At 55.1% G+C, this 19,922-nt stretch overlaps 1 protein-coding gene and 1 long non-coding RNA gene across 3 annotated transcripts in view; one reads left to right on the top strand and one right to left on the bottom strand.

Moving 5' to 3' along the window:
* The window catches only part of Celsr3 (cadherin EGF LAG seven-pass G-type receptor 3), a 23,927-nt gene continuing 4,005 nt past the window's right edge, over nt 1–19,922 (top strand). Inside the window, exons 1-32 of one of the 2 annotated variants that reach the window (XM_023705706.1) lie at nt 1–3,730; nt 5,403–6,053; nt 6,308–6,533; nt 6,723–6,838; nt 7,143–7,231; nt 7,345–7,502; nt 8,104–8,267; nt 8,555–8,680; nt 8,771–8,940; nt 9,338–9,523; nt 10,034–10,150; nt 10,509–10,680; nt 10,809–10,950; nt 11,027–11,147; nt 11,454–11,637; nt 11,994–12,095; nt 12,318–12,332; nt 13,276–13,370; nt 13,582–13,791; nt 14,049–14,244; nt 14,477–14,632; nt 14,941–15,112; nt 15,686–15,853; nt 16,049–16,175; nt 16,271–16,477; nt 16,707–16,881; nt 17,092–17,204; nt 17,651–17,730; nt 18,230–18,353; nt 19,129–19,245; nt 19,351–19,499; nt 19,683–19,792. In XM_023705706.1, the coding sequence (XP_023561474.1) occupies nt 1–3,730; nt 5,403–6,053; nt 6,308–6,533; nt 6,723–6,838; nt 7,143–7,231; nt 7,345–7,502; nt 8,104–8,267; nt 8,555–8,680; nt 8,771–8,940; nt 9,338–9,523; nt 10,034–10,150; nt 10,509–10,680; nt 10,809–10,950; nt 11,027–11,147; nt 11,454–11,637; nt 11,994–12,095; nt 12,318–12,332; nt 13,276–13,370; nt 13,582–13,791; nt 14,049–14,244; nt 14,477–14,632; nt 14,941–15,112; nt 15,686–15,853; nt 16,049–16,175; nt 16,271–16,477; nt 16,707–16,881; nt 17,092–17,204; nt 17,651–17,730; nt 18,230–18,353; nt 19,129–19,245; nt 19,351–19,499; nt 19,683–19,792 (8,668 nt within the window). The remainder of the gene's footprint in view (nt 3,731–5,402; nt 6,054–6,307; nt 6,534–6,722; nt 6,839–7,142; nt 7,232–7,344; nt 7,503–8,103; nt 8,268–8,554; nt 8,681–8,770; nt 8,941–9,337; nt 9,524–10,033; nt 10,151–10,508; nt 10,681–10,808; nt 10,951–11,026; nt 11,148–11,453; nt 11,638–11,993; nt 12,096–12,317; nt 12,333–13,275; nt 13,371–13,581; nt 13,792–14,048; nt 14,245–14,476; nt 14,633–14,940; nt 15,113–15,685; nt 15,854–16,048; nt 16,176–16,270; nt 16,478–16,706; nt 16,882–17,091; nt 17,205–17,650; nt 17,731–18,229; nt 18,354–19,128; nt 19,246–19,350; nt 19,500–19,682; nt 19,793–19,922) is intronic. The other variant, XM_004625063.2, reaches the window with a different exon arrangement.
* Nucleotides 15,968–19,922, bottom strand: part of LOC111813811 — a 19,594-nt gene continuing 15,639 nt past the window's right edge. Inside the window, exon 3 of the long non-coding RNA XR_002818970.1 lies at nt 15,968–15,978. This is a non-coding gene — a long non-coding RNA (uncharacterized LOC111813811). The remainder of the gene's footprint in view (nt 15,979–19,922) is intronic.

Genomic DNA, 19,922 nt, shown 5'->3' with positions numbered 1-19,922 from the left:
ATGGCGAGACGGCCGCTGTGTTGGGGTCTCGGGGGACCGTCGACCCCGCTGCTCGTGCTGCTTCTTCTCTCTTTGTTCCCCCTTAGCCAGGAGGAGCCAGGGTCCGGCACGGGCCAGGGCTGGGACCCGGGGCTACCTGCTGCTACGGGGCCGAGGGCGCAGATCGGCAGCAGAGCCTTAGCCCTTTGTCCCCAGCCTCCTGAGTCCGGGGAGGAGATGCCTGGCCTACGAGTTGGGAAGCCCGTTGTCACAGGGCTCCAAGGGGAACAGCAGCGCGCCTGGGTCGGGCGAGGTCCTCCCGAGCTGCCAGACGCGGATCTGGAGGTACAGGTGCAGGTATCCGGCAGGCGCGAGCAAGAGACAGGGCAGGGCCTAGGGTCTCTGTTATGCTGGCGCCCAGAGTTCTCCTGTGGGGAGACAGGGACTTTCCAAAAAGGCAGCCTGTCGCCAGAGGGTCTGTCCCCAGAGGGCCTGGGCCTGGCGAGCACGTTGCCCCTTCCTTCGGACCTTCTGGCTCAGTCTGGTGGTTCTCAGCCAGTTTCCTTCCAGCGTCACGCTAGGAGAATCTCCCGCAAAAGAGTGGGCACCGTGAGCTGCTGTGGGAAATTGTGGGCACCAAGGCGCAGGAGTCAGGGCGAGAGAGCGGCCAGAGCCACAGAGGACAGGACGTTTCCTCTGGGGAACTGTCTTCCTGGGGTCGGGGGGTCTTGCCAGAATTTAGATTCAGCACCACGGAAGGTGAGGACAGCTCAAAAGCCGGGTTCAGCACCAGGCGAATTGCGGACAGCTCCTGGGCGCATGCGCCCCGGCAGTGCCGTCCGCCGCCGCTTCCTTCCACAGCGTCCCGGCCCGCGCCCTCCTCTGCCACTGGTGTTGCAGGCAAGTCCTGAAGCCCGGACAACAGCCTCTGTGAACCGAGCTCGCTCCCGTCGCGCTGCAAACCGCCACCCGCAGTTCCCACAGTACAACTACCAAACGCTGGTGCCTGAGAATGAGGCGGCGGGCACCGCAGTGCTCCGCGTGGTGGCACAGGACCCGGACTCTGGTGAAGCTGGACGGCTGGTCTATTCGTTGGCGGCGCTCATGAACAGCCGCTCACTGGAGCTGTTTAGCATCGATCCACACAGCGGCCTTATCCGCACAGCCGCTGCTCTGGACCGTGAGAGTATGGAGCGCCACTACCTGCGTGTGACCGCCCAGGACCACGGCTTGCCACGCCTCTCGGCCACCACCATGGTAGCTGTAACAGTGGCTGACCGCAATGACCACTCACCGGTGTTTGAGCAGGCGCAGTACCGGGAGACCCTTCGTGAGAACGTGGAAGAGGGCTATCCAATTTTGCAGTTGCGTGCCACTGACGGCGATGCACCCCCCAACGCCAATCTGCACTACCGCTTCGTGGGGCCACCAGCTGCTCGGACAGCAGCTGCTGCTGCTTTTGAGATTGATCCACGCTCTGGCCTCATCAGCACTAGTGGTCGCGTGGACCGTGAGCACATGGAAAGCTATGAGCTGGTGGTGGAGGCCAGTGACCAGGGTCAGGAACCCGGGCCGCGCTCAGCCACTGTGCGCGTACATATTACTGTGCTGGATGAGAATGACAACGCACCCCAATTCAGCGAGAAGCGCTATGTGGCACAGGTGCGTGAAGATGTGCGCCCCCACACCATGGTATTGCGAGTAACAGCCACAGACCAGGATAAAGACGCCAATGGTTTGGTACACTATAACATCATTAGTGGTAACAGCCGTGGCCACTTTGCCATCGACAGCCTCACGGGTGAGATACAGGTAGTGGCACCTCTGGACTTTGAGGCAGAAAGAGAGTATGCCTTACGCATCCGGGCACAGGATGCAGGCCGGCCCCCCTTGTCCAACAACACTGGCCTGGCCAGCATCCAGGTGGTAGATATCAATGATCATACTCCTATCTTTGTCAGCACACCCTTCCAGGTCTCTGTTCTGGAAAATGCACCCCTGGGCCACTCAGTTATCCACATTCAGGCAGTGGATGCAGACCATGGTGAGAATGCCAGGTTGGAATACTCCCTAACTGGTGTGGCACCTGATACACCCTTTGTGATAAACAGTGCCACTGGCTGGGTCTCTGTGAGTGGTTCCCTGGATCGTGAGTCTGTGGAACATTACTTCTTTGGTGTGGAGGCCCGAGATCATGGCTCTCCCCCACTCTCCGCCTCAGCCAGTGTCACAGTGACTGTGCTAGATGTAAATGACAATCGTCCTGAATTCACCATGAAGGAGTACCACCTTCGGTTGAATGAGGATGCGGCAGTGGGCACCAGTGTGGTCAGTGTCACTGCTGTAGACCGTGATGCCAACAGTGCCATCAGCTACCAGATCACAGGTGGCAATACCCGAAATCGATTTGCCATCAGCACCCAAGGGGGTGTGGGTCTGGTGACTCTGGCTCTGCCGTTGGATTACAAGCAGGAACGCTACTTCAAGCTGGTACTTACTGCATCTGACCGCGCCCTTCATGATCACTGTTATGTGCATATCAACATCACAGATGCCAATACTCACCGGCCTGTCTTTCAAAGTGCTCATTACTCAGTCAGCATGAATGAGGATCGGCCAGTGGGTAGCACCGTAGTGGTCATCAGTGCCTCTGATGATGATGTAGGTGAAAATGCTCGTATTACCTACCTCCTGGAGGACAATCTGCCTCAGTTCCGTATTGATTCAGACTCAGGGGCTATTACTCTACAGGCTCCACTGGACTATGAGGATCAGGTGACCTATACACTAGCCATTACTGCACGGGACAATGGCATCCCACAGAAAGCAGATACCACTTATGTGGAGGTTATGGTCAATGATGTGAATGACAATGCTCCACAGTTTGTGGCCTCTCACTATACGGGGTTGGTTTCTGAGGATGCGCCACCTTTCACTAGTGTCCTGCAGATCTCAGCCACTGACCGGGATGCTCATGCCAATGGCCGGGTCCAGTACACATTCCAGAATGGAGAAGATGGGGATGGAGATTTTACCATTGAGCCCACCTCTGGTATAGTCCGGACTGTGAGGCGGCTGGACAGGGAGGCAGTGCCAGTGTATGAGTTGACTGCCTATGCTGTGGATCGTGGTGTGCCCCCACTGCGGACACCAGTCAGTATTCAAGTGACAGTGCAAGATGTGAATGACAATGCACCTGTCTTTCCAGCTGAGGAGTTTGAAATAAGGGTAAAGGAAAACAGCATTGTGGGCTCAGTGGTGGCCCAAATCACTGCAGTGGACCCTGATGAAGGCCCTAATGCCCATATAATGTACCAGATTGTGGAAGGGAACATCCCTGAGCTCTTCCAAATGGACATCTTTTCTGGAGAGCTGACAGCACTCATTGATCTGGACTATGAGGCTCGCCAGGAATACGTGATTGTGGTGCAGGCCACTTCTGCCCCTCTGGTCAGTAGGGCCACTGTGCATGTCCGTCTGGTTGACCAGAATGACAACAGTCCTGTGCTCAACAACTTTCAGATCCTCTTCAACAACTATGTATCCAACCGTTCAGATACCTTCCCCTCAGGCATTATTGGGCGCATTCCAGCCTATGACCCTGATGTCTCTGACCACCTTTTCTATTCCTTTGAGCGTGGCAATGAGTTGCAGCTGCTGGTGGTCAACCAGACTAGTGGGGAGCTGCGACTTAGTCGAAAGCTAGACAACAACCGCCCACTAGTGGCCTCCATGTTGGTGACCGTCACAGGTGAGGGGCAGAGAGCAGGCAAGTGACCTAGTGACCCTAATTTGTCAGAGCCTTAGGGACTCCACAAGGCATCTCAGACCAAGTGATTTCCCAGCCTTCTAAGAATCTATTAGGTGTTAGGTTACTAACATCCACAAAATCTACCATAGATTTCTCAATGAGCCTGTTTAGATTCTTGGATAAACTCCACAAGAGCTCCAAGGTTCTATGGAATCTAATGGATTCAATAAAGACTATAAACAAACATCTGATAACCTAGGGGTAGTTCCCCTCCCCATAATGGGCACTGGAGGGGTAATGCTTAGAATGTCTCAGAGTTCATGTCATGGCCATGATTAGTGAAAGGGCTACTTTGGGTCCTCTGAGCAGGAAAAGGAGGCCAGCAGTTTAGTGGTCAGGAACAGCAGCTTACTATGGCAGCTTCAGGTAGAGGAGACTCAGATTGGACTGACTGATGTCCAAAGGGTCATCCAAGTCCTTGTTCTTTGGGGAACTATCTAGAGGCCCCCTTGCCTCCTTCCTACTTCCACTACCCCAGCTTTCACAAATCCTTCCCTAGTAGGAAGGTACAGGTAGAAAAGGCTCTTGATGTCTTCTGAAAGTTCTAGAGGTTGTCTTTAGTGGTTCTCATCCCACAGTTCTGAAGCTGGGATTCCTGGCATGGCCAGAGAAGGCATTTATGCTCAACTCATTCAACAGCCAATATTTATTGCCCACCCAATATGTGCTAAGAGGCCAGGTGAACAAGGTAGATAAGTACCTCACCTTTATGTCTGAGGGTGGACACAGAAACCATATGGCTCAGATCTAGGGTAGTGGGCATCTTGCTAACTCAAGAGTGTTGATAGTCTAGGTATAATGGCACATTGTCTCTAATCTCAGTGGGGAGGTTGAGGCAGGAAGATCACAAGTTTAAACCCAGCCTGGACAATTTAGTGTCTTAGTGAGAGCTTATCTCAACATAAAAAAAAAAGTAAAACAAAAAACTAGAGATATATCTCAGTGTAAAACTCTGGGTTCAATTCCCAGTATGGTGTGTGTGTGTGTGTGTGTGTGTGTGTGTGTGTATGCGCATGCGTGTGTGCTGGTACACACGGGGAGGTGTGTTGAAATGTATTGTCAGGGACCAAAATCCTACTGGAGCTTGCTCTGAGGAATGGCATTGGGTGTTCACTGTACCAGGACCTCTTATAGTGCCATGGCAGAGCAGTCTTCTCACCTGAGATGGGGTAGGTGATCCATTGTTTCTTGGAGGGGATATTGGCTGTATATGAAGGAGGCATGTAGGAATGGGTAACCTAGATGGCTTCTGTTCTGAGTGGGGGTAACTGCTGAACATAACTAGAGAAAGTGTGGGTTACTGAGAATGTAGGAACTTGTTGTGTGTTGTTGCAGCGACTTGCTGACATGTGGGCTCTGTTGGGTGCTGGCTGATCATTGGTCCATCCTCTTCCTTATGCTGAGGATGGGAGAGGAAGCAGCAGCTTGTTGACGCCTTGATGCTGGGGCCACAGGTGGCGTTCACTAGCCCTAAACTCAATTATGTCCTGGGGACCAGCTTGTTGACTCAGAGATGCTGGGGAACTGAGCAGTCATTGTCTCCAGCCCTTTATGTCCCAAGAGAGGCAGCTGCTAGTCCCTGGCTGACTGTTGCCCATGCTTCTGTCTGCAGATGGCCTGCACAGTGTGACGGCGCAGTGTGTGCTGCGTGTGGTCATCATCACGGAGGAGTTGCTCGCCAACAGCCTGACTGTGCGCCTAGAGAATATGTGGCAGGAGCGCTTCCTGTCCCCGCTGCTGGGCCACTTTCTTGAAGGCGTGGCCGCAGTGCTTGCCACGCCTACCGAGGACGTCTTCATCTTCAACATCCAGAATGACACGGATGTCGGGGGTACGGTGCTCAACGTGAGTTTCTCAGCGCTGGCCCCGCGGGGCGCAGGCGCAGGTGCTGCGGCGCCCTGGTTCAGCTCGGAGGAGCTGCAGGAGCAGCTGTACGTGCGCCGCGCCGCGCTGGCTGCCCGCTCTTTGTTGGACGTGCTGCCCTTCGACGACAACGTGTGTCTGCGCGAGCCCTGCGAGAACTACATGAAATGCGTGTCAGTGCTACGCTTTGATTCCTCCGCGCCCTTCCTGGCCTCGGCCTCCACACTCTTCCGGCCCATCCAGCCCATCGCCGGCCTGCGCTGCCGCTGCCCACCCGGCTTCACTGGAGACTTCTGTGAGACAGAGCTCGACCTCTGCTACTCTAACCCTTGCCAGAATGGCGGCGCCTGCGCAAGGCGCGAGGGCGGCTACACCTGCGTCTGCCGCCCGCGATTCACTGGTGAGTCCGGCGAGTTAGGACAGTGGATAGAGCGAGTGAGAACGGGAGTCACTTTTTTGACTGCAGAGGGGCAGGCGGAGGAGTGGGTAGAACCGAAGCAGCAGAGCCCAGTCAGAAAATCCACAGGTCACAGAGCACCAAAGCTTTATAGGCTGGAGGACCGGGGGGCGGGGCCTTCTGGGGGCGTGGGTGCGGGCGGGACCTGCTGGCAGGGGCGGGGCGGGCAGGGAGGCCCTGACAGCCCTGCTCCGCAGGAGAGGACTGCGAGCTGGACACGGAGGCCGGACGCTGCGTGCCTGGCGTCTGCCGAAATGGTGGGACCTGCACTGATGCGCCCCGCGGTGGCTTCCGCTGCCAGTGTCCTGCGGGTGGGGCCTTCGAGGGCCCACGCTGTGAGGTGGCGGCCCGCTCCTTTCCTCCCAGTTCGTTTGTCATGTTCCGGGGCCTGAGGCAGCGCTTCCACCTCACGCTCTCCCTCTCGTAGGTGCCCGTCCTGCATCCGTACCCTTGTGACCCTATCAGGTTCCTGACTCCCCCAAATTTGAAGTCCCCAAAGGACAGTATCCTCTCCCCTGATGCTCTCTCCTGCCCTCCTCTCCTGTCCCAGTTTGGACTGGTCTGCTCGGCGGGGGTGAGCTGGGGTCCTGACCCCCACTCCCTTACGCCCAGGTTTGCGACCATGCAGCCCAGTGGGCTACTTTTCTACAATGGGCGCCTGAATGAGAAGCATGATTTTCTGGCCCTGGAGCTAGTGGCTGGCCAAGTACGACTCACATATTCCACTGGTGGGTGTTTCTGATGATGTCTGTGACAGGATGTGGGGCATTGTGCATGGGGCAGTCCGCCTCCCTGAGCTCATACCTTGGTGCTCAACACACAGCAGTGAGGACCCAGCTGCATGGCCTTGCCCTGTGGGGAAGATCTGTCTTTCTAACTGTGGTCTCTTCTATCTGTTCAGGGACACTCTGGTCCAACCAGTGTGGTCACCTGGGGGGGGGGGCGGAGGTTACTGATCTCTGAGCCTCTGGGATGGAGGGCTGGAGTGACTAAACAGCTTCATACAACACTCCACATGCATGTCCTCCACAGGTGAGTCCAACACAGTGGTCAGCCCCACAGTTCCAGGGGGCCTGAGTGATGGGCAGTGGCATACAGTGAATCTGCGATACTACAACAAGGTACGTGCCACCCTGTCACGGTGTATGGGAAGAACTGGGGTTCTAAGTTCTGATATTTGGGGGTACCCTAGGGACATTAATGACTAGTGTGCTTGGGTGCTTTGGTTCTTTAGCCCCGGACAGATGCCCTAGGGGGTGCACAGGGTCCCTCCAAGGACAAGGTGGCTGTGCTGAGCGTGGATGACTGCAATGTGGCTGTCGCTCTGCAGTTCGGTGCTGAGATTGGCAACTATTCATGCGCAGCTGCTGGTGTGCAAACAAGCTCCAAGAAGTGAGGCCCCCACCCCTAACCCCCATGTCCTACTACCAGAGCCTACCCCAACCCATCACATAGCCCATCCTCAACCCAGCCTGCCAAACTCCCTATCTTTTTTCCAAACCACCAGATTGCCCTCTTCCCTTTAAGGTCCTGGTAGTCTACTCACCCTAGCCCCAGTTCTGTATTCTACCTCGAGGTCCCTGCTTCTGCACATACACCACAGATACCAAATCTTCCAAAATCTCTGTCCCTCACCCAAGTATCTGATATCACACATTGCCACCATCTCCATTAATGTCATGCTCAGCCCCCTGAGTTTTGAGCCTGCCATCCCACTTTCCAACCCCACTTCTTTGTCTCCTACCCTAGCTACCCAAACGCCTCGGCTCCTTCAGAGCCCTTGACACCACCTCCTGCACATTTCCCTGACCACTTTCCCATCATGATCTCCTTTGTATCCTCACAATTGAACTAAGGCTCTAACTCCTTTCCCAGCCTGGCCTTTCTCCTAATCACCCTTCCTTCTGAATCCTACTTCCTACTTATTATGGCCCCCAGGAGCAACCCTTCTTTGTCCCTAGTCCCACCAATGACCCAGGCCTCTGACCCACAGGTCCCTAGACCTGACAGGTCCTCTGCTTCTGGGAGGTGTCCCCAACCTCCCCGAGAACTTCCCTGTGTCCCACAAGGACTTCATTGGCTGTATGCGAGATCTACACATCGATGGCCGCCGAGTGGACATGGCAGCCTTTGTTGCAAACAATGGCACCTTGGCAGGTAGGCCTGAAGTTCCTACTAGCCCTACTGTGGCCCTGTCCTCATCATAAGAAGGGGTGGAGGGCCACATGGGGCTCCATATCTGACCCTAATCTGATCTTTTGATGTAGAGTCATGACATAACCCAGCCTTTGGGGCCTTACTCCTACCAACTCACTCCCCAAGACAACATGAGGCTGAGGTCCTGTCAGCTTTCATCTCCTCTGGAATTGAAATATCTTGCCCAGAACTCTTGCTCCACCTCCCGTGCCATATTTGTATATCTTCAATCTGCCTTCCTCTCCTAGGCTGCCAGGCCAAGCTGCACTTTTGTGACTCAGGTCCCTGCAAAAACAATGGCTTCTGCTCAGAGCGCTGGGGTGGCTTCAGCTGTGACTGCCCTGTGGGCTTTGGTGGCAGAGACTGTCGGCTCAGTGAGTAGGCAGCATGGGGCAGGAGGGACCTGTAGGATAAGATCTGTTCTTTGGGTGGGGCTTATAACCCTGCTTCTCTTATCCCTTCAGCCATGGCCGATCCCTACCACTTCCGTGGCAATGGTACATTGAGCTGGGACTTTGGAAGTAACATGGCTGTGTCTGTGCCATGGTACCTGGGGTTGGCATTTCGGACACGGGCAATGCAGGGGGTCCTGATGCAAGTGCAGATTGGGCCACACAGCACACTCCTCTGCCAGGTGTGTTTGTCCTTCTAATCCTTCCCAGAACCCTCAACTCCCAATCAGGTACCAACAACAAACTTTCTGTGGGTTCAGGTCTGGTCATACATGACACGCCTCTGCCACATGTCCTGACCATAATGGACCCTAGACCTTGACCTTTTTCCCCATGTGATATCTTCTGCAGGTGCAGGGCACAAGCAAAATTCTCTCATGATACCTGCACCTGTCCACGATCCCTGGTTCTATCCTTTTACCCCTGACATGTATCAGCAACATGGTATGCCCTGGCACAGAACTCTGTATGCCAGATATAACCGTGAATCCAGTTTGACCTTTGAGCCCTTTGATCTCATCTCCTAGCCTCAGCCCAGCTTGGGGCCCTAACCCCAGGGCTATGCATCTCTTCCCACAGGTAGATCAGGGGTTGCTGTCAGTGACAGTAACCAGGGGCTCCAGCCGTGCTGCCCACCTCTTGCTAGACCAGGTGATTGTCAGTGATGGCCAGTGGCATGATCTACGGCTGGAGTTGCAGGAGGAGCCAGGTGGCCGGCGAGGCCACCATGTCTTCATGGTCTCACTGGACTTCAGCCTCTTCAAGGTCTGATCTTTGCTTCAAGTATAGTCTGTTCTCAGCCTTTCAGCTGACTTACCTTATCTGACCCCACCTCTGGTCCCTCTCATCTCCACTCCTCTGCACCATACCTGATATTCTCCCAGATCCTCTCCTCATATCCCTGCTATGAGCCCACCCCACCAGTCAGGTTGGTTCCTGGCAGGCCTTCCTCATTTTAGGGAATCACCCAAGTTTTTGGCCTAGTCTGAAGGTACCTCAGTAGCTAGGACTTTGCCTGACTACCAAAAGCCCCTTCTGTTCTCTGCCCCAAACTCTAGCCCAGGTCAAAAATCATGGATTTTCAAGGTCTGCTCTGGGTCTAAGAGGGCCTTTTCTGTTACATATCCCTCTACGTAGGCAGGTTCTCCATGCTTGAGCTCATTCTCAGCCCATTCTTCTGGTACAGAAGGACAAAGCATGCTCATGCAGGCTAAAGAAGGCCAGTACTGGCTCTGGGGTATGTCTTTCTCTCAGTGCTGACTGTCCCTCTTCTAGGACACCATGGCAGTGGGGACTGAGCTGCATGGCCTGCAGGTAAAGCAGCTCCACGTTGGAGGCCTGCCACTCAGCAGTAAGGAGGAGGCTCCTCAGGGTTTGGTTGGCTGTATCCAGGTAGGGTTCTACATGGAAACAGGATATGGGGATACTGGAGTCAGTGGTCAGATGTCAGGGCCTCTTAGGGAACCTGAAAGGCTGCATGCAGGTGGGGTTGGAGGGGAGTTCAATGACTCTGAGCAATGAGAAACAGGTTGAGCTTGCTGTAGTGTTGGGAGGTGAGATGGTAGTGTAGATTATCAAGAGTCATCAGAGATCTCTATCAGAGACAGCACGACTAGGTCCTCTGGGAGCTGAATTGGGGATATTTGTGTGGCCATCATCTTTGGGAGGCTTGGAGGAGACTGTATATCAGGGATCATCAGATGTATAGGGCTTGAGGTTGGGACTCACCCCTTGCTGGCTGTGTCCATAGGGTGTGTGGCTTGGCTCTGCACCCTTGGGGTCCCCAGCCCTGCTGCCCCCTAGCCACCAAATGAATGTGGAGCCTGGCTGCATCGTGACGAATGCCTGTGCCTCTGCACCCTGCCCACCCCATGCTGACTGCCAAGACCTCTGGCAGACTTTTACCTGTACCTGCCAACCAGGTGGGCCTCTAGAAGGTGGCTATGGTTATCTGGGCAGGGACCTGGGCTGGAGGGCCTGGACTAGGTATAGAAGCCTCTTTCCTCTGTGTTCTGTGGCCAGTGCTCTGAGCTTCCAACCCATTCTGCAGGTTACTATGGCCCAGGCTGTGTGGACGCCTGTCTCTTGAACCCCTGTCAGAACCAGGGGTCATGCCGGCACCTGCCAGGAGCCCCCCACGGCTATACCTGTGACTGCGTAGGTGGTTATTTTGGGCACCACTGTGAGCACAGGTAAGAAGCTGAGGCTGAGGTTCTGGTGAGACCTGCTGGTATGGGGAGGGTTACTGAGATAACATCTCATGTCCAGGATGGACCAGCAGTGTCCCCGAGGCTGGTGGGGAAGCCCAACCTGTGGCCCCTGCAACTGTGATGTTCACAAGGGCTTTGACCCCAACTGCAACAAGACAAATGGGCAGTGTCACTGCAAGGTTTGCTTGATCCTGATCCCTGACCTTTTAACCCTTCTTCAGACATCATTTATGACTCTTGATAGCCTGCTGATCTTTGCCATTTGACATGGGCTCTAACCTCTCACCTGCGTCCAGTTGTGATCTCTCATCCTTAAGCACTAACCCCTTCTCTCACTTTATTTGAGGCCAGTCTTCCTTCTGGCCTTTAAGCCCTGTTCTCCTTACCCTTGTCCCTTGATTCCACTTGTTCCCCAAGCCTTCACCTGAGACCCTTACCTTAAGCCCTGACCTCTGACTTCAGGCCCCTGACCCATCCTTGAACAGGAGTTCCACTACCGACCACGGGGCAGTGACTCATGCCTCCCTTGTGACTGCTACCCTGTGGGCTCCACCTCGCGCTCATGTGCACCCCACAGTGGGCAGTGTCCCTGCCGCCCAGGAGCCCTTGGCCGCCAGTGCAACAGCTGTGATAGTCCCTTTGCAGAGGTGACTGCCAGTGGCTGCCGAGGTGAGAAAGTTCTACCCAGCTTCTCCTATCAAGGGCTGGGTCCTTATGATGAATGTGAGTTTAGTGGAAAATAAGACACCAGTTTTAGTTAAAAAGAAAAAATGGCTGATGTCACTCGTGGTCATTGAGAGGGATATTTTTGCTCCTGGGGTAGATGGAAGGGATGTAAGGGTGAGGGCTTTTCCTGAAGATCAGTTATATCCAGGACACCCCACAATTACCCCTCAGGGATGGGCTAGCTTCTGAGAAACCAGCCAGGAAGTGGTGGGCAGTGGGCCTGTGGTAGGTGACAGAGGGACAGTAGAGGTTGCCATCACTTGCCTGGCAACTTGGTTTAGAGTTCCCTCTCTCTCTAGTGCTTTATGATGCCTGTCCTAAGTCCCTGAAATCTGGTGTGTGGTGGCCCCAGACAAAGTTTGGTGTCTTGGCCACAGTCCCCTGTCCTCGGGGGGCCCACGGTGAGTCTATGGGGTACAGGGATGCCACTGAGGGTGGGGGCTGGGCCTGTGTTTTGACTGCTGGAGCTACTTTCTTTTCCCAAGTTGGGTGCCTTATACATGTAACGAAGTGGGAGTGGGAGTCTGTGTGGGTTCCTCACTACCTCCTAGGGGATCTGGGTCTCTCTACACCTCCCTACACTCTCATTAAGACTCCATCTGTTTCTCTTGGCTTCTGGGCAGGATTGCGGGGTGCAGGTAAGGGGTACGTGTTTGCTCAGGTGCGCTGCCCCTCCCACTGCCAGAGCTTTTGCAGATCCTTCCTGCTTCTTAAGTTCCCTGCAGACCCCTCTCCACTGCCTGAGGTCTCTCAGTGAATTCCAGCTGCCTTAAATCCCTTGAGGCCCCTGTGTGCTGTCTGAGGACTCCAGAGTCCCTTCTCAGAGGCCTGAGGTCCTTTGAGAGTTACCCCCTGGCCCCCCTGTGCCTTTCCATACTTCCTGAGACTTGTAGAACCTACCCCAATTCTTGAGATTCCTGCAAGATTTTCCCCACTTTCTGAGTTTCCTGAAGGCCTTTCCCTACTGACTGAAGTCACAAAGACCCTACCCCTTTGCCTGAGGACTCCAGCTTGCCCTGCTGCTTTTGGGCCCCTCAGAACTCTCCCTGCTGCCTGAGGTCTTTGCAATGGCTGATGGAGATTGCCCATGTGTGCATGCTCATGTGTGTGTCTTTCTGTGACTATGCATGTGTTTATGAGTCTGTCTTGAGGGGATGGGGTTCTGTATTTAAGTTAAGGTTGTTTTTGTTGGTAGCTACAAGCTCCCTTAAAGCCATATCAATTCTCACTCAACTTCTATCCCAACCTGCCTCACTTGGGTCACTCTGGAAGACCTTGTCTGGCAGTGCGTTTGTGTGTGGATGAAGTAGCACTGTGTGACCTTGTGTCTATGTGTGTACAGCTGTGAGCATTAGCGTGTGTGATGTGTGTGCATATGTGTGTGCTTATAGTATGTGCTTGGTGGTGAGAATGGATCATAGGGCTAATAGGCCTGGGCCACTATGTCCAGGAGTCTAGCTGTGGACCTCTGTCACTCTGGCCTCTGCCTCAGGCTTTCCCCTGGGACAAGAGAGGGTGCTGTGGCCACCCATCAGCAGAGGTATCTGGGCTCTGGCCTGACCTGGGGCTGCCTGCTCCCAGGTGCTGCTGTGCGACTCTGTGATGAGGACCATGGTTGGCTGGAACCTGACCTCTTCAACTGTACCTCCCCTACCTTTCGAGAGCTTAGTCTGCTGGTGAGATTGCCCAGACCTTGACGTGTACCCAGGATTTTCCCTGGTCTCAGCATCCCCACACCTGTCGTGGCCCCCAAATAGCATACCCAACCCTTGACTTCATGGGCTTTTCCTGATTGCCCTTTTACTTGGCTAAGACTTTCTCCCTTTAAGCCTTTTTAAAAAGGCCTGTGAGACCAACAAGTAATTACTGCCATCCTTGTCCTGGCAGCTGGATGGCCTAGAGCAGAACAGGATTGCACTGGACACTGTGGAAGCCAAGAAGTTGGCCCAGCGACTGCGGGAGGTGACTGGCCACACTGACTACTACTTCAGTCAAGATGTTCGAGTCACTGCTCGCCTGCTGGCCTACCTGCTGGCCTTTGAGAACCATCAGGAGGGTTTTGGGCTGACAGCTACACAAGACGCCCACTTCAATGAGGTGGGCCTATGCCTATGTTCCTGAGTCCCTGGCCCTGACTCCTAGCCCCTGTCCCGATCCTCAGACCCCAGCCCCAGATCCCCAGTTTAGATCCCTCCCAACTGCAGCCCTGGGCTTTTCCTCTTCCCATGGCCTCTGTCTCCATCCTCTTAAGGTTGGGGCCCCTCCGAGCACCTGGCCAGACCCCTCATGCCTGCTTTGCCCCCTTATGCATGTTCCTCACTGAGTTGAGCAAAACTCCATCTCCATCCTCCCAGAATCTGCTGTGGGCCGGCTCTGCACTGCTTGCTCCAGAGACAGGGGACTTGTGGGCAGCACTTGGGCAGCGGGCCCCTGGGGGCTCCCCAGGCAGCGCGGGGCTGGTGCAGCATCTGGAGGAATATGCGGCTACACTTGCAAGAAATATGGAGCTCACATACCTGAACCCTGTGGGGCTGGTGACACCCAATATCAGTGCGTGGTGGGTGGGCGGGGCAGGGTAGGGGCTGCAGGAGGACCTAGGGATCCAGGGGACAGGAGCTGCTAATGTAGGAAGCTGTGCTACTGCCCTCCGCACTTGTGGGATAGGCACTGCACTGGCAGTGAGCACAGTGAAAGTTGGGTACAGGATGGGGGTAGCTGGGAATGGGACCTTTAGTGTGGAGAGAGGGTCCTTGATAGGTGTCACTTTCTTTCTCCTGGGCAGTGCTCAGTATTGACCGTATGGAGCACCCCAGCTCCACCCAAGCAACCCGTCGATATCCCCGCTACCACAGCAACCTTTTTCGGGGACAGGATGCCTGGGATCCTCATACTCATGTTCTGCTGCCTTCCCAGTCCCCACGGCCACCCTTGTCTGAAGGTGGGAGCTTTTGGGTGGCCTGTGGATCAGGTCCTGTCTCCCTGTTCTCCCCAAGTCAGATACCACACCATCTTCTTGCCAATTCTCCCCACCTCACACCTTGCCACACCCCTACCTTGCCAGATCCCCTCCCTCATGACAGCTGACTCTTCCTAGGCCTTGCATGTCCCCTTCCTGGATCCCTGCTCCCCCAACTGTCCAGCTCTTGAGAAGCTTGATTCTGGGGTGGGTTCAGAGGTAGGTGTGTGGATACTCAGGGTAAGAGGTAGGTGTGTGGATACTGACAGTGCCCCTCCTCTCCCTGGCAGTTCTGCCCACTGGCAGCAGCATGGAAAACTCTACTTCTTCAAGTGCAGTCCCTCCACCAGCACCCCCAGAGCCACAGCCTGAGTCTTCAGTCTCCATTGTCATTCTCCTTGTGTATCGCACCTTGGGAGGCCTTCTCCCTGCCCAGTTCCAGGCTGAGCGCCGGGGCACCAGGTACTCTAAGGCATCTCACTCCTGAGCTTCCTCTGAGCTTCTGCCCAGCTAGCTCTTCCATTTTTGGTGAGCAGATATTTAGGTTCGCAGATATTTAGGTTCACAGATATATGATGTGCTGCTGCACACAGCTCCAGGGAACCTATGCAAGATGGATTCCAAGTGAATGTTTTCTGGAGCTGTACAGGGTAGCTGTGATGCAGGTTGACAGCCATTTAGTGATAGGTGGGGCCATAAAACACAGAGGGGTATGTGAGCCAGATACAGGCAGACCAAGTGGCTGATAGAGACAGAGACCAAGTGATCAATGCATATCAGATAAGAGCAGGAGGGGATGTTTGAGGTTAGTAGTCACAGACAGTGGAGCTATTCAGGCCTCCAGACCCAGGCTGGGCAGGGAGGCCACACCTTCTGGCACCAGTGGAGGCTCAAGATATTCTCAGAAATAGCACTGTTTTGGGAGCGTCCCAGGCCCTGGGTCAGCTGTGGCAAGTGATTCAAAGGCAAAGTGAAATGGGCAGTCAGAGAGTGCAGAGGCCAGCAGCATCCAAATCCAGATGGGTGTCTTCTCAGGCTTCCTCAGAACCCTGTTATGAACTCCCCGGTGGTCAGTGTGGCTGTATTTCATGGACACAACTTCCTAAGGGGTGTCCTGGAGTCCCCGATCAACCTTGAGTTTCACCTGCTACAAACAGCGAACAGGAGCAAGGCGATCTGCGTGCAGTGGGACCCACCTGGCCCGTAAGGAAACCCTTTGTCCCTGTTAGCCTCTGGAAATCTGACCAAAAGCCCCTACTTGCCCCAAGGCCCCTTCCTGTGCTGCTGTGCAGCTAAACCCGTGAGGGATGATGTTTCCCACCTCCAGGCTCCTACAGCCCTTCCTGCCATCTCCTACTCCCGCATGGGCAGGTGGGGCTAACTGTCCTGTGGCTGCAGGGAGGACCAGCATGGGATGTGGACAGCACGGGACTGTGAACTGGTGCACAGGAATGGGTCCCATGCTCGGTGTCGCTGCAGCAGGACAGGAACTTTTGGGGTCCTTATGGACGCTTCCCCCCGTGAGGTATGTCTATATTCAGTATGTTAAGGAAATATGAGGCTGAAGGGACAGGAAAGTTCTGCCCAGCACACTATTGACCATCATCATTGTCTACACAGCGGCTGGAGGGTGACCTGGAGCTGCTGGCCGTATTTACCCATGTGGCCATGGCAGTGTCTGTGGCTGCCCTGGTGCTGACTGCAGTGGTCCTTCTGAGTCTGCGCAGCCTCAAGTCCAATGTGCGTGGGATCCATGCCAATGTGGCAGCCGCTCTAGGGGTGGCAGAGCTGCTCTTCTTACTGGGAATCTACAGAACCCACAACCAGGTACAGGGTCAAGGCCAAGTCATGTCTGTCCTGATGACCAAACTTGTCCTGCACAGCTCTGGGGCCAAAGCTGCTGAGGTTGGAGTGCTCAGATTGGGCAATGGTTTGGGGTAGGATGCTAAAGCAAGATGCTGGGGGTCAGGGGTCAAGTGGGAAGCAGTTGTTTGGCATGGGGTCAGAGGTGGGCTGAAGGCAGAGAGGTCCTGACACTCCACCACCCTGCCTTCAGCTGGTGTGCACTGTGGTCGCCATCCTCCTGCACTACTTCTTCCTCAGCACCTTTGCATGGCTCCTGGTGCAGGGCCTGCACCTCTACCGCATGCAGGTTGAGCCACGCAACGTGGACCGTGGTGCCATGCGTTTCTACCATGCCCTGGGCTGGGGCGTCCCTGCTGTGCTGCTGGGTGAGGCCCCACCCTTGGCCCATTTAAGGCTGTGACTCCCAGCCTCTGTCCATCCAATAGCCTGACTCCTGACTGTGTCCCCACTCCTGATTACCACCCCTATCCTCAGCTTCCATGCCATCTACTTGGGGAGGAGCCTGCTAACCCTCCCCCAGCTTCTCCCCATGCATTTGGCTCAGCAGCTCTAGGACACACCCCTTCTTTCCCAAGGCCTTGCTGTTGGCCTGGACCCTGAGGGTTATGGGAACCCTGACTTCTGCTGGATCTCCATCCACGATCCCCTCATCTGGAGTTTTGCCAGTCCTGTTGTCCTTGTGATAGTGGTGAGTGCTGGGCATGTGGTGCTACCCGTGTGCCTTCTCTTGGGGAGAAGAGAAAGCTTGCAGCAAGCATCGTAGAGATCTGCTGAGCATCCGCAGCCTTGCTGAGCTGCCTCCACTTCTGTTGTCTGGTCACAGAGTTACTCCTTGCTGCTTAGCCGGCATGGAGACGGGGGCATAGGTCAGAGATGCAGCAACTTCCCCTGCCTCTCTGACTCTGTATTACTTTCTGGTTCTCTGACTATTCCTGTGATTCCAGGTTTCTCTCTCGGTTTCTGGGGTGTGTGTGTATGCACACGTGCGTTCGCATGTAGGAGAGAGGAAGAATGTTTCACTTGTTTTGCTTCTGTGCAGTCTTGGTCTCTGATCCTGTCTCTGTGTCTCTCACTATCCCTGTCTCTCTGTCTTGCGCTGCCCTACCCGGCCCCCCACGGCTGCCATGGGTCTAGATGAATGGGACTATGTTTCTCCTTGCTGCCCGCACATCCTGCTCCACTGGGCAGAGGGAGGCCAAGAAGACCCCTGTGCTGTGAGTTCACTGGCTGGGGGATGCTGTGGGGTTGGGGTTCCCAGTAGGCAGACCCATCCTAGTTGTGGTCCAGACCACCCAGAGCACCCTTGGTGAAGTTTCTATGAAGGGATGAAGTTACATCTGCCCTACCCATGGCCCCTCTCTGGTGTCCTTGCCATATTCTGGCCCCACACCTGCTTCCACTCTGCTGTCGCCTTGTCCCCTAGGTCTCCCCAGTTTCCTGTAGCCTGGGTGGCTCACTTTGCCCCCTGCCCCATGTGTCCCCCACCTATCTTCTGTGTTTCCTCCTCTCATGGCCTTCCTACTCCTTTGTTTTCCCCGTCTCCTCTTATGCTCCGAGTGTACTCCTGGGTCTTTGTGTGACTGCTTATCTCCCCAGTATTCTCCTGAGTATCCTCCCGTCTTCTTCTGTTAGCCCCCATGTCCTCCCATGTCCCGTGTGAGCCCTGCCTGACCCTCGTGTGTCCTCCAGTGTCCTCCCATGTCCTCTCGGCAGGACCCTTCGCAGCTCCTTTCTGCTGCTTCTGCTGGTCAGTGCCTCCTGGCTTTTTGGCCTCCTGGCTGTCAATCACAGCATCCTGGCCTTCCACTACCTCCACGCTGGACTCTGTGGCCTCCAGGTACTGCTGGTGCCCTTTCCTACTGCTTCCCCCACCCCTACCCTGGCCGGGCTCCAGCAGGCCATTCTCAGTTCAGGCTGGTTGCTAATGCCAGACCAGTCGGTGGCCTTAGTTGACCGCAGGCCTGCAGCTGACTCTCAGTGGGACCCTGGCTAGTTGGGCTGTGTGTGGATGGCTCCTGGCCCCTTGCTGAGCTGCAGACTGTCACTGACTCCATTCACTTCTGCTGCGTAGACTTTACTGCCCCTGCTGACTTGTCCGGACCTCCCTGCCTCCCCTTTGTTTTTTTCTTTTTCTAGTACTAGGGATTGAGCTCAGGGCCTCCTTCATTTTATTTTCTTTTTGAGATAGTTTTGCTATGCAGTTTAACTAGCAGCATTCCTCATGCCTCAGCCTCCTGAATATCAACATGCCTGGCAGGGTCTCCTTTATACTGGGTTAAATCCCCAGGCCTTTTTATTTTTATTTTTTTACTTTGAGACAGGATCTTGCAAAGTAGCTAAGTTGGTCAGGGTGGGCTTAAATTTCTGATCCTCTGTCTCAGGCTCCTACCTTCCAGAGCGCTGGGATTACAAGTGTGGGCCACCACGCCTGGCTTCCAAATCCCTTTCTGTCCCACTCTGACTCCCCATTGATTCTCACTAATCTGTAGTGGCTGACAGGGGCATCCACCAGCCCCAACGAATCCCCTGATGACCCTGAATTTTTGAACTTCTTTCATTCTGATCTCTAAGCTCTCTTCACTGACATCACACTGACCCTTGCTGACCCACAGGGCCTGGCAGTGCTCCTGCTCTTCTGTGTCCTGAATGCAGATGCTCGGGCTGCCTGGACACCAGCCTGTCTGGGCAAGAAGGCAGCACCCGAGGAGACAAGACCAGCCCCCGGGACGGTGAGGGGCTGCCAAGGCTGAGGCGTTGGGATGGGGGCCAGGGAGGCCCAGGCCTAGGGTTCCCTCAGGGCTGGCTCACAGTCCCTTTCTGCCTGCCTCGCCCAGGGGCCTGGAGCCTACAACAACACAGCCCTCTTCGAAGAGAGCGGCCTCATTCGCATCACTCTTGGTGCCTCCACCGTCTCCTCAGTGAGCAGTGCTCGCTCAGGTCGGACCCAGGACCAGGACAGCCAGCGGGGCCGCAGCTACCTCAGGTCAGTGGCTACAGATGGCTTGAGGAGTCCAGTCCTTCTCTAGGGCTTAGTGTTGCCAGACTTTAAGACTTGTGGCTCCATGCAGCTCAGTCCCTGAGGCCCTGCTGATATCCTCAGATGCTTTCCAGCTTCCACAGCACTGACTCAATCACATTCTCTTTGGTGGGGGCCTCTGTATTTCAGGGACAATGTCCTGGCTCGACATGGCTCAGCTGCTGACCACACTGACCACAGCCTCCAGGCTCATTCTGGCCCCACTGACCTGGATGTGGCCATGTTCCATCGAGATGCTGGTGGAGTTGGAGCCCTGGGTCAGGAAGGAGGGAGGCAGAGGGTCTCTCCCCAGTTCCCCTTTCTTTTGTCCCAAACTAGGAACACTGTCTGACTAGAGTGGGACAAGCTCCCCCCAGGTCACTGCCTCAG

Source organism: Octodon degus, unplaced genomic scaffold, assembly GCF_000260255.1.
Source record: "Octodon degus isolate 3935 unplaced genomic scaffold, OctDeg1.0 scaffold00008, whole genome shotgun sequence".
In the NCBI taxonomy this organism is placed as follows: Eukaryota; Metazoa; Chordata; class Mammalia; order Rodentia; family Octodontidae; genus Octodon; species Octodon degus.
Note: the sequence above shows the minus strand (reverse complement) of the source record. Positions and strands in the feature narration are given on the sequence as shown.